The 15,291-nt window shown below is 46.2% G+C and overlaps 1 protein-coding gene across 1 annotated transcript; it reads right to left on the bottom strand.

The window, feature by feature from the left end:
- Positions 1 to 757: 757 nt before the first annotated feature.
- LOC132388473 (NACHT, LRR and PYD domains-containing protein 12-like) lies at positions 758 to 14,737 on the bottom strand. The gene is made up of 9 exons (XM_059960813.1): positions 14,605 to 14,737; positions 13,357 to 13,422; positions 5,494 to 7,219; positions 3,294 to 3,380; positions 2,994 to 3,164; positions 2,669 to 2,839; positions 1,953 to 2,123; positions 1,651 to 1,818; positions 758 to 1,338 (listed from the first exon to the last, which is right to left on the bottom strand). The coding sequence occupies exons 3-9, from the start codon at positions 7,149 to 7,151 to the stop codon at positions 1,251 to 1,253; spliced, it is 2,514 nt and encodes an 837-aa protein (XP_059816796.1). The 5' UTR covers positions 7,152 to 7,219; positions 13,357 to 13,422; positions 14,605 to 14,737; the 3' UTR covers positions 758 to 1,250.
- Positions 14,738 to 15,291: the final 554 nt, after the last annotated feature.

Raw genomic sequence — 15,291 nt, 5'->3', positions numbered from 1 at the left:
AACTAATCCAGAATCTAAAGTTTTGAAAAATTATCACTAATACATCCACTATTTGTTCGGCTACTTTGTAAGTCATCGATTGGCAATGATGCCCATTGTCAATCAGCCCATCGATTCTTCCATGACCAACATTTTCAATTAGCCCAGCACCCTCTCCCTGGCAGCCTTCTTCAGACAGTTTTTTCACTCCCTCCCAGGTGAACGTTTTATATCCTTGCTTTGTTTTCTCCCTAGAGACCATTTTCAATCGGGGGTCTCTGAAATGAAAGCCTCTCTTGACCACCCTCCACTGGAATTCAAGGACTGTTTATCAGAAATAATAAATATACTTCCTATAAATATAAATCACCTCCAGATTCTGTGAGTTATTACTCCAAGCGTTGTGGAGGGAGAATCCAGAGGCTGGCAAACACGCTCAGTAAAACTCCAGGTGTGTAGACAGATGAGGAACCACCCCGGTAAATTTCACTGTTTGCCATATGAAGACCAGGAACCACGTGTGGTAAAACTTCCAGTGAGAGGGGTACAGAAACTAAAAACCGCTTACACTCATCCTTCCTCTTCAGAAAGGAGTTTCTGAGACGGGGAGAGGGACGCGATACTGTGAGACTGACCTCCCTCAGCCTGGAGGTGAGACTGTGCTGTGCCACTGTGAGGAGCTCAGGACAACTGTTGCAGTGAATGTGGTTCATGGGTCAGCAGTAACCTCAGGTCACTATGCATCAAATACAACTCAGGTCAGACATCAAGACAGGAAGATTAATTTATTTTATCATGTCAAATATGTATTAAACAACATGTGTCCTAACGGTTTGGGGGAATAAATAAGCTGCTGCCGATTTACTGAGAGTCACTCACAATAAACTGAACAGTGACAACGAGTGACAGGTTGAATAATCACTCCCGTTTCTCACCGTCATTCTGCATCGGGGAACTGATGATTATAAAATCACACATCAGGGCAGCGTCTGAGATTGCTGCAGATCCAGGGTCACTGTCGAGGTATTATATCGGCCAGACTCCCAACCCTCGTGGGGTAATTCCCAAGGGTCCCCCTGGCGAAACCTGCACCCGGACATCCAGCGAAAGCTGTGCCGCCGCAGGGAATGTGGGACTACGTGTCTGCAGATCACTTCAGTCATCGCCGAGGTCTTGTCTGGAGACAGGGTCCATTACAACCATTGGGAGTTAAATCTACAGGGCTGCCATTAAAAGGGAGGGTAAAATCTTTCCATCCCACAAGCAGATGTTCACAGGATCACGTCCAGTCCAGGTCTGCGTTCCTCCAGAGACCTCAGTTCCTCCTTTCCATTCCAACTGAACTGATTGTACCGCAGCCTGAAACAGATGGAACAATCAGCGAAATAAACAGCTTATAAAACAGTATCAGTAACAGGGACTGGGGTTAATCTACTGTGGGTATACCCGCACCATAGGAACCGCAGTGCTTCAAGAAGTCCTCACCACCTTCTCAAAGGCAACTGCGGGTGAGCAATAAATCCTGGCTCAGCTGGTGACGCCCACATTCCACATCCCGTAAATGTATCAATTTTTAAAAAGTTTTTCAACAACACTCATAGACAAGTATCGGCAGATATCTCGCGGATCTGCAGATATTTTACCACACTGAATATTAACACAAACACTCACTCGATCCGCTCCAGATTCGGGAGGGTCTCTATGAGGCGGCAGAGAGCGGGAGCAGATCGGTCTTTGAGTGAGTTCCATCCGAGGTTTAGCCCTGTCAGTGACCGGTTCATACTGAGAGTGGAGACGAGATCTTCAGCACCGGAATCTGTGAGACCAACACCCCACAGCCTGGATGTGAGAGAGTGAGAGTGAAGGACACAGCGACAAGAGACGATATCAGTAACACTATTACTGATCACATTAATGTTCAGTGTCAAACACCCGGAGAATGTAAGCACAATCTCCCACAGTTTGGTACTTACTGCAGTTTCTGTATTTTACATTTCGGGTTCCTCAGAGCTGCAGACACCAGTTTCACTCCTGAATCTCCCAGTTTATTTCCATTCAGGTTCAGCTGCGTCAGTGACCTGTTTGTATTGAGAGCGGAGGCGAGATATTCCGCACCAGCGTCTCCGAGACCAACATCGTCCAGGCTGGAGATGAGAGTGAGTGAGGGTGAAGGATGTAGAGAGATAGTGGACGGTACAGATCCCTAGTGTTTATCAGCAACACAATCACTGATCACATTAATATTCAGTGTCAGGCAACCAGTGACTATGAATGAATGAATGATCTTTATTGTCATTATACATAGATACAATGAATCTCTGTTTGGCTTCCTCTCAGGCAATTAAGTAAAGCGGTAGATAAAAACAAGACAGTAATAGAAAAACAGTATTAACTAGATAAGTAGCAGTAAATAAGTTGCTGCAGCACCGGAATATCACAATAATGCCCAAAGTGCCTCTATTGCAAGTATTTGAGTCCTTGTGCGTGCATGTGCGTGCTCACAGTTTCAGTCATTATTCTGTGGGAGTGGTGTGATGGAGGCCACTGCTCCGGGGTAGAAGCTGTTCCTCAGTCTATTTATTCTGGCTTTTAGTGTTCTGGACCTTTTTCTGGAAGGCAGCTGGTCAAACAGGGAGGGGCCGGGATGTGTGGTATCTCTGGTGTCACTACCTCCCAGTCTGATACTTACTCCAGTTTCTGTATCTTACACTCTGCATTTCCCAGAGCCGCAGACACCAGTTTCACTCCAGAATCTCCCAGTTCATTCCGACTCAGGTCCAGTTCCGTCAGTGATCGGTTAGTACTGAGGGAAGAGGAGAGATCCTCGGCACCAGAATCTGTGAGACTGACCTCCCTTAGCCTTCAGATGAGAGAGAGTGAGAGTGACAGACACAGAGAGAAAGGAGACGGTACAAATCCCCAGTGTTTATCAAAACACATTTACTGATCACATTCATGGTCAGTGTCAGACACCCTGTGACTATAACCACAATCTCCCACGGTCTGGTACTTACCCCAGTTTCTGTGTTTTACATTCTGGGTTCCTCAGAGCCGCAGACACCAGTTTCACTCCTGAATCTCCCAGTTCATTACCACTGAGGTTCAGAACTGTCAGTGACCGGTTTGTACTGAGTGCGGAGATGAGACCCTCAGCACCAGAATCGGTGATACCCACGTGGTTTAGCCTGGAGATGAGAGAGAATGAGGGGCAGGACACAGAGAGACAGGAGATGGGACTGACAACTGATCATATTAATGTTCAGTGTCAGACACCCAGTGACAGTAAACACAATCTCCCACAGTCTGGTACTTACCACAGTTTCTGTATTTTACACTCCGGGTTCATCAGAGCCGCAGACACCAGTTCCACTCCTGAATCTCCCAGTTCATTCCACCCAAGTCTAAACTCAAACAGACAATTTGATGAATCAAGTGATTCCAACGGTGGGTCTGAGGGATTTTCATCACTTGGAGATATGAGGAAACATTAAAACCTCTGATAAATCACTGATCGGAATTGCTCAGCTCCAGGTTAGTCACCGAATGTTAGTAATTTAGTCTGTCGTTCTGTCCCTGTAAACTTACCACATTTTGTTTCCCACAACGAGGAGTTGTGGGTGGGAAAATGTCCAGAGGTGATGGTGAAAGTGACTCCACCAGAGTAAAAGCACTGGAACAGATAGATAACAAAGGATACGGGATGATCGAGGAAGAGATTCAACAGGAGTGAAAGGGTATGGGGAAAGTGAGATCCCCATGGGAGAAAAGGGGTTGGGGGGCGTGAGATCCCTCAGGAGGAAGGGGGATTGGGACAGAGATCACTCAGGATGAAGGGGGATTGGGAAGAATCCTCTAGCAGAAGGGGTGAGGGAGAGAGATCCCAGAGGTGGAAGGGAATGGGGAAAGAAATCCCTCAGCAGGAAGGAGGATCGGGAGGGAGATCCCTCAGGAGAAAGGGGTATTTGGAGGGAGATCCCTCAGGAGGAAAAGGGGATGGGGAGAGATATCTCTCAGGAGGAAGTGGGATGGGGAGGGAGATCTCTTAAAAGGAATGGGGGATAAGGCTGAGAGATCCCAACAGGAAGAAGAGGTAGAGAAATAGATCACACAGAAGTAAGGCGGATGGGGAAGAGAGATCCTAACAGGAAGAACGTGACGAGGGAAGTGATATCCCACAGGAGGATGGGAGATGGGGTAGGGAGATCCCTTAGGAGGATAGAAATCAGAAAAGATAATCAGCAGTTCAACTCAGTAAGACAAAGGAGATGTTGACATATCTTAGGAAGACCAGACCTTCACGGCTCCCTGTTACTACTGATGGTGAGAACGTGGATGTGGTGAGGGCAAGAGCCTGGATGACAGACTCGAGTGGAGAGCCAACACATGGCTGGGTACAAGCAAAGAAAGAGTTGCCTCGACTTCCTGAGGAGATAGCGTTCATTTTTCGCATGCAGGTCTCTCCTTCACATGTTCTACCAGTCTGTTGTCACCATTATAATCTCTTATATATGGTGTTCTGGAGAATGGCATCATCACGGGTGATGCCAACAGGATCAATAAACTGAACAGAAATGCTGACAGTGTTATAGGAGTCAGACTAGACACATGGAGGCTGTGGTAGAACAAAGGACCCTTCCGAAAATCCTGGCAGTTCTGGGCAATGTTTCTCCATCTCTGCATGTCACCTTGGCTGAATATAGGGGTACTCTGAGTACTAGACTAAGACAACTATGCTGTTCCAAAAAGCGCTATATGAGGTCATCTTTACCCTCGGTCATTAGACTCTATAAAAAGTCAATCTATAGCCGGGGATGTGATTACTCTGTTTCAGTTGCTTAATTTTTATTCTTTTCAGCTTCTCTTCTCATATTTGTATACTTACATGTTTGTGCACTTCTAATGCCACTGTAACACTGTAATTCCCTTTTAGATCAATGAAGTATCTGTCTCTCTGTCCCACTAGGGAGGTGACCTGGACGTATATTGCACGGGAAAGGTTGTCCTGAACTGAGGCCCACAATCGGAGAGGAGATGGCCACGTGAAGTCTGGGTATATGGTGGTAAAGAGCAAAATGACGCAGGTGGAGTTATGGTGACGGTCACACATGGGAAGGGGGAGACAATCGCTTTCACTGGGACAGCACACTGACCTTCAGGGGAAGTGGGTGTAAATCTCCAAACCACCTGCTGCAATCAGTGTTGGCCTGGGTGTCAGAAACAGTGACATGGGCATTGTCAATGGACGTGTCACAGGCAGCAAAAACACTGCCATCCCTGTCATTTACGACCATTAAACTAATGGCCATTGTTCACTGATCTGATGAAGTCTAACATCCCCTCACAAAGAAACCACAGAACCTTCCTGACTTTGGGGAATTACTGACAGATCCCCTGCTCATTCGACAGAGTTCTTTACTATCTGATTCACTACAGTTTCATCCAAATTCCTTAACATTGAAATAACCTTGAATTGGAACAGTATCACAGTACAGAGTGAGAGACAAATGAAGTTACCTCAACTCCTGGCACTTGTGCAGCCCGGGCCCCAGCCGCTGGATTCCTTCACACTGAATGTGGCAGTCCAAAAGGTCGAGATGTTTTATTGTATCACAGATTCCGATGGCATGAGACAGGACCGCGCAGTCAATCGGGGTCAGTAACATTCGACTGAATGAAAGTGTTTCCACAGATCCCAGTGTGGCCTGAGCCAGCCCACGATTTTGAGACTCAAACAGGTAGTGTAATGTGTTCAGGAGGCTCCTTTTACCAGCTTCGCTCCTCGTGTTACCACTCTGGCGTTTAACCTCCTCCCTCACCCAGTCAATCACCCGGCAGGTTGTTTGATGAGGAAATGGACCCAGAAGCTCCTCCAGGCCCCGAGTTGTCAGTGGGGAGGAGAGACCAGCAATAAAACGGAGAAATACCTCAAATCGCCCATCTGTCGTCTTGTGGGCTTCAGTGAGAAATTTCAGGATATCCCCGGGATGTATAGTCAGGAATTGTGCAACTGCAGCTATAAACTCTTGGATGGTGAGGTGTGGGAATGTGTACACCACGCACCGGCCAGAATCCTCCCTCTCCAAAAGCTCCATCAAGAACCCGGACAGGAACTGGGAAGGCTGCAGATTGTACTTGATCAAATCTCCATCCGTAAACACAATCTTCTTCTCGGACACTCCTCTGAAGGCCATCTGACCAACCCTGAGTAACACTTCACGGGGGTTCTCGATCTCTCGGCCGTGGTTTTTCAGGATGTTGTAAATATAGTAGGAGTACAGTTGGGTGATGGTCTTGGGTACTTTCTGCGGGTCCCTGACATTTTGTGTGAAGAAGGGGCTCAATGCCAGAGCGAGGATCCAGCAGTAGGAGGGGTTGTAGCTCATGGTGTACAGGATCTCGTTCTCCTGCATGTATTTGAAAACAGCTGCAGCCACCGTCTGATCTTCAAAATGCCTGATGAAATATTGCTTCCGTTCCTCACCAACAAATCCCAGGATTTCAGCCCAGACACTGATCTCAGCCTTTTCCAATAAATGTAACGCAGTGGGGCGGGTGGTCACCAGCACTGAACACCCTGGGAGCAGCTTGCCCTGGATTAAACTGTACACAATGTCAGACACTTCACACCAGCACTCGGGATCTGGGCACTGGTGCTTGCGTTCTGTGTCTCTCTGACTGTCAGCAAAATCGATTCTGTGCTTGAATTCATCCAAACCATCAAATATAAACAGCAATCTCTTTGGGTTCTTCCAGACCTCTCTCAGGATATTCCCAAAGTAAGGATACTGATCCAGAATCAGTTCCATCAGGCTTGTTTGACGGTTAATGGAGTTTAAATCCCGGAATTTGAAACTGAACACAAACTGGAATTGTTGGTATATTTTCCCTGTGGCCCAGTCGTAAACAATCTTTTGTACCATCGTTGTTTTCCCGATCCCCGGGGCTCCAGCCACTGCTGCCGAGCTCCCAGATTTGGAGTTACTGCTCTGGAACAATGTTTCAGTCCCGAATTTTTCCAGCTCTCCACGGAGATATTTCTCTCTCCACTCCTCGTGGTCTCTGCCTCTTGCCAGCAGCTCATGTTCCACCAGTGTCCGATCTCGAACAGTAGAAATGACCGTGAGCTCAGCGTATCGATCAACCAGTTGGAAAACCTTCACCTTCTCCCTCATCAGGATTGTGTTCACTCTCAGTGTTTCAGTTTTTGCCCGCAGAGTCTCCTTGTGTTTCTGTTGAACATCTTCAATGGGAACAGACAGTGGACAAACTTTTAGATGCCTCAATTCAGAACTCAGTATTTAAGTACTCAAGAATTAGTTCAAAGCTATTTCATTAATTGGATTCATCAATGGAGGCTCGTACAGTAAATTCTATTAACAGACTCCTGACTGGATAGAGAGGCCTGGTCCAGATAAACACCAGATCATCACATTTCCAGATTAATTGTGGTGTGAAGATGCGTATTGCCCTGGTAGTTTACTGACCCCCGACTGTCCTGTACTGGAAAACAACGATTACCCAGAGCTAGCTTCGTTCCTGTAGAGGAACTTTGAAAGCCCGATGTTTGATATGGAGATGGAGAAAAGGGTTGTGGGCATTCCGTCAAAGGAACAGGACTGGTAACCACAGCTCCCCCTCATACCGTCACTGATTCAAAGCACAAAGTATATTTGTTGATTAGCTCCTGCACTGTGGGTGGGAGTTGTTGGGGGAGAAAATGTCACTGTCTTGCTCAGGGGATTGAGATAGTCAGCATCTTGACAGAGAATGCAGACAATCCCCCCCCACCCCCTATCATCACAGATGCTGCTCAGCTTACTGAGTTCCTCCAGAAAATGGTTCGAGACGCAGATCTGCAGTCTGGTGTCTCCGAAAGTGTCCATGTTGCAAATACTCAAAAGATTCAAGATTGAAGATACACAAGTGAAAAGGGGAAGGAAATAATTGTTATTCTGGATCTGATGTAGCACAGGAAACTCAGATAAAGAACACAATGGAAAACACAATAAATATAAATATATACGGTACAGGAGTCACTCTGAACTCAGGTGGTGGTGGTGGAGTGGGGGTTGTCAGTTATGGAGGGGAGGCTTAGTCTGTGTGATGAAGGGAAAGGTAAACTTAGGTAGAAGGATAGGTAGATGGGGGAATGGATTAAGGGGTATGATTAGCTTATGAACAATAGTCTTATAGGTACCTTATGTTACTGATCAGTCAGAAAGGAACTCCACCCAGCAACAGGTGACGCACAAGGCATGTTCGGTCAAAGTGCTTAGCATAACTAAATATGGGTATGGTATGATTGAATGGACATCTTAAGGCATAACTAAATATGGGACATCATGTTCGAGAGCAGGGGGAAATGTCAGGGGGAGGTACCAATATGAGCAAGTTTGGCTGCATCCAGGCTGGCCTTGGCAGGAATAATTATAACTAACCAATAATGATTTTACATCTAATTGTATCTTAGCATGTGATTGAAATTATTCTAAAACTGTATTAACTCACGTAATTATAATATTTCCTGTAATGATTGCTGTTATAAATTGTGTGGAATTGTGTTCGGGGGAGGTCAGTGTCTCTTTGGGAGAACATCTGTAACTCCCCCCATATTATGGTTTTATTGAATTCATGGTACCTTGCGTTATTGCATCGGGTCGATCCGCCTTTGACAGTTGGAGGTGTTGTTCAGTCTTACTGCTTGGGAAAAGTTACTGAATTTGAGTCTGGTTGCCCTTCTGTGCATGCTATGTAGTCTGCCCCCTCACCGGAGAGGGGCAAACAGCCCATACCAGGATAGGTGGTAACCCTCCTGATGCTGCTGGCCCTTTTCCGGAGCCTTTCTGTATGTACGTCCCTGATAGAAGGTAGGCTGGGGGTGCCGGTGATGCACTGGGCAGTTTTGATAACCCGTTGTAGGGCCTTTCAGTCCGCCACAGATATGCAGCATGTTGGCCTGTCCTCTGCAGCACAGCTGTAGAAGGACGGGAGTGTAGATGTGAGTACAGATCAGACAACGTCTGTGGAAAGGGGAGAAAGGGGAGATGCTACCGGTCTGTGACTTGAAATACAAGTTTGAAAACCATGCCGATTACAGGTCGGGTGGTGTAGAAGAGAGCAGAGACAGAGGAACTTCGGTAGCAGGTGGTTCAGGATTTCAACTGTCACAGTTCCTGCGTAGAACATAGAACAGCACAGGAATAGGCCCTTCGGCCCACAACATTGATGCCAGCATAATGCCACATTAAACTCGGATGTTTAAACATTCAACCCGTTTAGATTACAGTCTGTAGTATCGTTCCTTTTACCAAAATGCATTATCATATGCTTTCCAACAATGTAGTCCATCTGCCAGGTTTTGTCCATTCTTCTAATTTGTCTAAGTCTTGCTGCAATCGCATTGCTCCCTCAGAACTACCGATCCCTCCACCTATCTTCGTATGATCTGTAACCTTTGCCACAAAACCATCAGTTCCATGATCTAAATCATTAACAAACAATTTGAAAATTAGCGGACCCAATACTGACCCCTGAGGAAAGCCGGCAGCCAACCAGAAAAGATTCCTTTTATTCCCACTTGCTGCCCCCTGCCTGTCGGCCATTCCGCTGTCCATGCCAGTATCTTTCCTGTAACGCCGTTGGAGTTTATCTTGTTAAGCAGCCTCATGTATGGCAACATATCAAACGCCTTCTGAAATCCAAGTAAACGACATCCTCTGCCTCTCCTTTGTACACCCTGCTTCGTATTTATTCAATGAACTCTAGCAAATTCGTAAAGCAAGATTTGCCTTCATATAAATTATCTTGATTTTGACTTATTTTATCATTAGGCTCTAAATACCTCGAAACCTGAACATTAATAATTGAATGGAATTGACTTTATTTCTTACATCCTTCACATACATGAGGAGTAAAAATCGTTACGTTACGTCTCCATCTAAATTTGCAATCAGAGTAAACATAGCAATCCGTATGTGCAATCCCAGAAATTTAAAATAATTTATAGTCTCCAACAGTTTCCCAATCACTTCGGTTAGGCTAACTGGCCTATAGTTTCACAAACAAGAGAAAATCTGCAGATGCTGGAAATCCAAGCAACACACACAGACTGTTGGAGGAACTCAGCAGGCCAGGCAGCATCTATGGGACAGTTGACGTTTTGGGCCGAGATCCGTCAGCGGGACTGGAGGTAAAAGGCTGAGGAGAAGATTTGAAAGCTGGGGTGGGGGGAGGAGAGAAATGTCAGGCGATAGGTGAAACTTGGATGGGAAGGGATGAAGCAAAGCGCTAGGAAGTTGATTCTTGATAGAGACAGAAGGCCCTGGAAGAAAGGTGGCAAGGAGATAACACGAGAGAAGTACGAGGGCATGGGGAACGGTGAAGGGGGAGCGGAAGCTTCACTGGAAGATTGAGAAATCGATATTCATGCCATCAGGTTGGAGGCTACCCAAACGGAACATAAGGTGGTGTTCCTCCAACCTGAGTGTGACCTTATCCCGAGATTGGAAGAGGCCATTGATTGACATATTGGAATGGGAATGGGAAGTGGAAATAAAATGGGTGGCCTCTGGAGATCCCGTTTGTTCTGGCGGACACAGCGTAGATGCTCGGTCTCACAGTCTACGTCGTGTCTCACTGATGTACAAGAGGCCACACCGAGATCATCTACCCCTCCCTCTGGTGTTCTCCCCACCCCCTTTTTTTCCTTTTCTCCATGGCCTTCTGTCTCTTTCATTAAACAACCTCCCAGCTCTTCGCTCATCCCTCCCCTTCAAAGTTTCACCTACCACCTGGCGTTTCTCTCTCCCCTCCCACCCCCGACCTCCACCTTTCAAACCGACTCCTCAGCGTTTTATCTCCAGTCCCACCGGATTTTCTCAGGCCGAAACGTTGACTGCATTTTCTCCATAGATGCTGTCTGGTCTGTTGAGTTTCTCCATCATTTTCTGTGTGTTTGCCGATAATTTCAATTCTTTCGCTTTCTTCATGTTTTTTGTTGCCTTTTGTTAGATTTTAAAAGTTTCCCAATCAACTAAGTTCCCACTCACTTTCGCTACATTATATTGCATTTCCTTTTCATTTATGCAGTCCCTAGATTCCTCCTAGGGGTTCATTTACATTCATCTCCCTAATAAATCTGATCTCACAGTCTGTCAGGACCATAATAGAGGTGTGTGGGATCTCACGGTGTGTCAGGACCCTGTGTGGGCTCCTGACCCTGTGTATGTGTGGGGTCTCCATTCAATGTATTCGGCTGTGATGGGGAGCGTAGGAAAACTGTGATTGTGGACATACTTACTTTAGAGAATGTGACAGTGGCAGAAATTATGTTCTTCAATAATCAGTCGATACTCTGTCTGGCTGAAGCTGAGGTGAGGACGACCCTGACCAGAGTCAACCCATCCAGAACTGCAGGGCCCGATAATATACCAGGTGGGGTTCTGAAAGACTGGGCAGCCCAGCTAACTGAGTTGCTGACAGATATATTCAACATCTCTCTGGAACAGTCCATATTTCACAGTTGTGTCTGCTCTCTCGGCAAACAACTTGAGGAAAAGTGAAGAACAGGCTTGCAGCAATTTACCAAATCCATGGTGCAGGGAAACTGAGGGGTTTCATTGACCGAATGTGAACTGGAACAGCATTAACAGTGGTGACAGGGACTTGAGTAGTTTGTAAGCTTCTATCAATGGACCCATATTTAAATTATCGTCTTTGCGATTTGTTTGTGTAAATGAGAGAGACTGAACCAGGGTTCTGACCAGGATTCCTTATATTTCTATTAAAAGTTTCTAATAATCAGATAAAACATGAGCTGATGCAATATTAATATGTTTTGTGATATTTGACTTTCCTACGCTCTTTCCTCTGTTAAATGTGCAGTTGGGTGATCTAACTCAGTCTGCAGTGATGAAGCCTCACAATCTCTGAGCCCATGCACTGCCCCGGGCTCCGTTTTCACAGACAAGACGGGCTTATGGATGTAGTGAAGTTTCCAATCCAAATGGTCACAATATAACTAATTGCAATACTATTTATAGATATTTTCAGTCCTTTGCAATTTTCTTGCCGCGATCCCACAACCCTGGGTTTCCCTGTCCTAATTCCCATTTCTCACCCTCCCACAGTGTCCATCACACAACACCGGCAGACAGGAATTTCAGCTTCTGTGGACTGAGCTGAGGAATATGTCCCCCAGTCTCACCCTCTGTAATACTGTAGCAGTGATTGTACTAGGGAGTGTATATGTGAACACAGTGTGTTCATATGCTACTCTGTGGTTGAACAGACCAGTTGGGATGTTACCCGGTTTTCTAATTAAAGTGATGCTATTATTACTATTCTGTGACTGGAACTTCAGTGACACCCAACTCTAAGAAACGATAATCTGCAGGAACCGGGGGATTTTAGAAACTGGTTAAGGGTGAGGCTGTTCAGGAGGGGGCACTGGCTGACAAGGGAAGGTTTTGACTTTTTGGTGTGAGGAAATATAAGTTGTTTATGTTTTTTTCCTTTCTCCAGATCGCCCCCTTCTCCACTCTCCGGTGGAGAGATCTGTATTTGCAGGCCCCAGAGCGGTCTGACCACTTTCCTCAAACTCGGCAGATCTCTGTCCCTTTGCTCAAATGTCCTTTAAAAACTCTCCCTCTACCAAACACGTTTCCCTGTGTCTCTCTGTGCTCCCTGTCACAGTGCCAACACTTACATGGTCAGATCCGCATGGCGGAACAACTTAGAGGCCCTGCCCAAATTACAACCGCGGGTGGAAACAGAGGTCAAGTTTCAACTTGATGAACTCTGCTTCGGCCTTGTCTGGACCAGTGCGTAACGCTCTGATCACCCCACTACCGGAGGGATTGTGAGGCTTTAGAGAGGGAGCAGAAGAGGTTTACCAGGATACTGCCTGGTTCAGAGGGCGTGTGCTATCATGAGAGGCAGGATAAAATTAGTTTGTTTTCCCTGGATCATCAGAGGCTGAGGGAAGCACAGACACAGGTTGACAACATTATGGGAGGCATAGATAGAGTAAACAGAGAGAATTGGTTTGTCGCGGTTGAAATGTCTAATACCAGAGGGAATACTTTGAAGTTGAGAGTGTGCAGAATGAATGGGGATGTCAGGGATAATCAGAGAATCGTGGTTGCCTGGAACACATTGCCCTGTAAGATGATAGAGGCAAATTATTAAAAGCTTTTAAGAGACGTTTGGACAGGCACATGGATGTAAGAAGGATGGAGGCATAGGGATATGGTGTAGGAGGGATAGGTTAGTGATTGATATGTTTGATTTACATCTTAGCTCTTTCGGAACAATATTATTTGCCTTATGGCTTATTCCAGTGTTATAATCTTCAATGTTCAAAGCACATTCACTTACCTTTCAGCTCACTGAGAACCTCTTGTAAAAGTTGACCGGGATTTGGTCGATGGGAGGGATCACAACCTGATTGAATTTAAACACATTGAGGAAATCATTTTCGTAAAATTGTAAAGTGAGCTGTGTTGCGATCCAAATTTAAATTAATGTCTGATATTATCTCAACATATATCTGTATTTCCTTCAGTATTTTGTCCAAATTTGGGACACCAATCCGCATTTTCACAAAGGTTTCCCACATCACCCTCTGGGCACGGGAGCCTTTCTCCATCACAAGGCTCAGGAGGAGTTTAGAACTGTCCGCCCGCTCTCCCTTATCAGCGAGATCAGAGATTTTCTGTGAAGAGTAACGGTGAACATATTGGGGACTGACAGATTCACACAGGGAATGAGAAGTAAATGATGTGCTGTGTAACGGGATCACACTGAGCAGTCACCCGGACGGGTGCTGAACCTGTCTGGACATGGACTGTACATTCTGAGTGCAGAGTACAGGGAGGGACATTCACCATGAACCTGGTCCACCAGTCAATGAGATCCTGGCTGGTCTGTGACCGCTTCATTGACGTGGCTCCAAATCCATCGTTAATTCCTCACCAGATTTGACGGTGTAAAACAGAAATCATAAAATAACGATCACAGATGAAGAAATAAAACAGGAGGGTTTTTACAACGGAGTGGACAATCGCAGGGAAGTTGCACAAAAGGTGATATGATTCATCTCCTCAATCTGCCAGTGATAGCGGATTACTGGCTGACACTTGACACCCTTCCTTTGCCTTTTCCAGTGGAGGTTTATTCTGTGATTACACATTACAACATGGCAGTATTCCCCGATCCACACAGTTTGGAGTTGCAGATCGTAACACAATCATCTCCACCCAGAACAGGGCACACTCGAGCTCCTCTGGCACCCACAGGTGATGCCCTGGTTCTCACTGACATCCTGCCGCCATGCTGCATGTTATTCCCAAACCGAAACCTCCCGTCATACTTCCATTTCATACTGTAAGCACACACAGCTGTTACTTGCTCAACTCACTCTGAACACTGAGCAGCTACCCAGCAGTCCACGTGGTCTCTTCACCCCTTTCGATCACTGGTTCAGATTCACATGTGTGCGATTGCATGTACAGTATTTGTTTCCCAGTTGTTCTTTTGTCTAATTTAATATCCGATGAGTCAGAGCTCCAACACCATCAGTCCTGTGATGTGTGAAAATTCAAACCCATTCTCCCTTCCACTCACCCGATGTTCCTCTCCACTGAACTGATTCTCGGCCGTTAACGCCAGGCTCACTCCGTGCACCCCTCTTTCCATCGCCAGCTCCAGCCTGTCCCGGTAGAAGTCCGTCAACTGCAGCAGCTGGAAATCGTCCCAGCTTGCCAGGATCTCAGTGATCACTGAGCTCGAGACTGTGAAGCACAATGGGGAAATTAAATAAATTACTGACGCCATATTGGGCAGTAACTTTCTCTCTGGAAACTAAAGACCACCAAACTCAGTCCAAAATATGCATATGCAGGTGGGGAGGTGGTAGGAGGAATGGGCTTGTGGTAGTGCCAGGGGCGTAGGAGAGGGTATAGTTCCATGTGTTGAAGCTGCTTTTTCGTGTCCCCGGGAATATACCGCTCTGTTTGGAAAGGAATCTGCTTATTCCTGAGAATATAGTAAGCCATCACCATCACTCTCCTGGTCCTGCCCATCACCACCGCTTTGCTCTGGGTTACTGTCTGCCTGCCTGGTCAAGCCCTTCCTTGGAAAATCTCTGGAGAAACTCACAAAATGCTGGAGGTACTCAGCATGTCATGCAGCATCTATGGTGGAGAATAAACGGTCAAAATTGCAGGCCAAGGCCCTTCATCGGACTGGAAATAAGGGGACAGAAATTCTAGGTATTGCCACATTACTTTCTATTCCTTGCGGTCCTAATCC

The sequence above is a fragment of the Hypanus sabinus genome, unplaced genomic scaffold (assembly GCF_030144855.1).
Source record: "Hypanus sabinus isolate sHypSab1 unplaced genomic scaffold, sHypSab1.hap1 scaffold_332, whole genome shotgun sequence".
NCBI classification, from domain to species: domain Eukaryota; kingdom Metazoa; phylum Chordata; class Chondrichthyes; order Myliobatiformes; family Dasyatidae; genus Hypanus; species Hypanus sabinus.
This window is presented reverse-complemented; position numbering and strand designations above follow the sequence as displayed.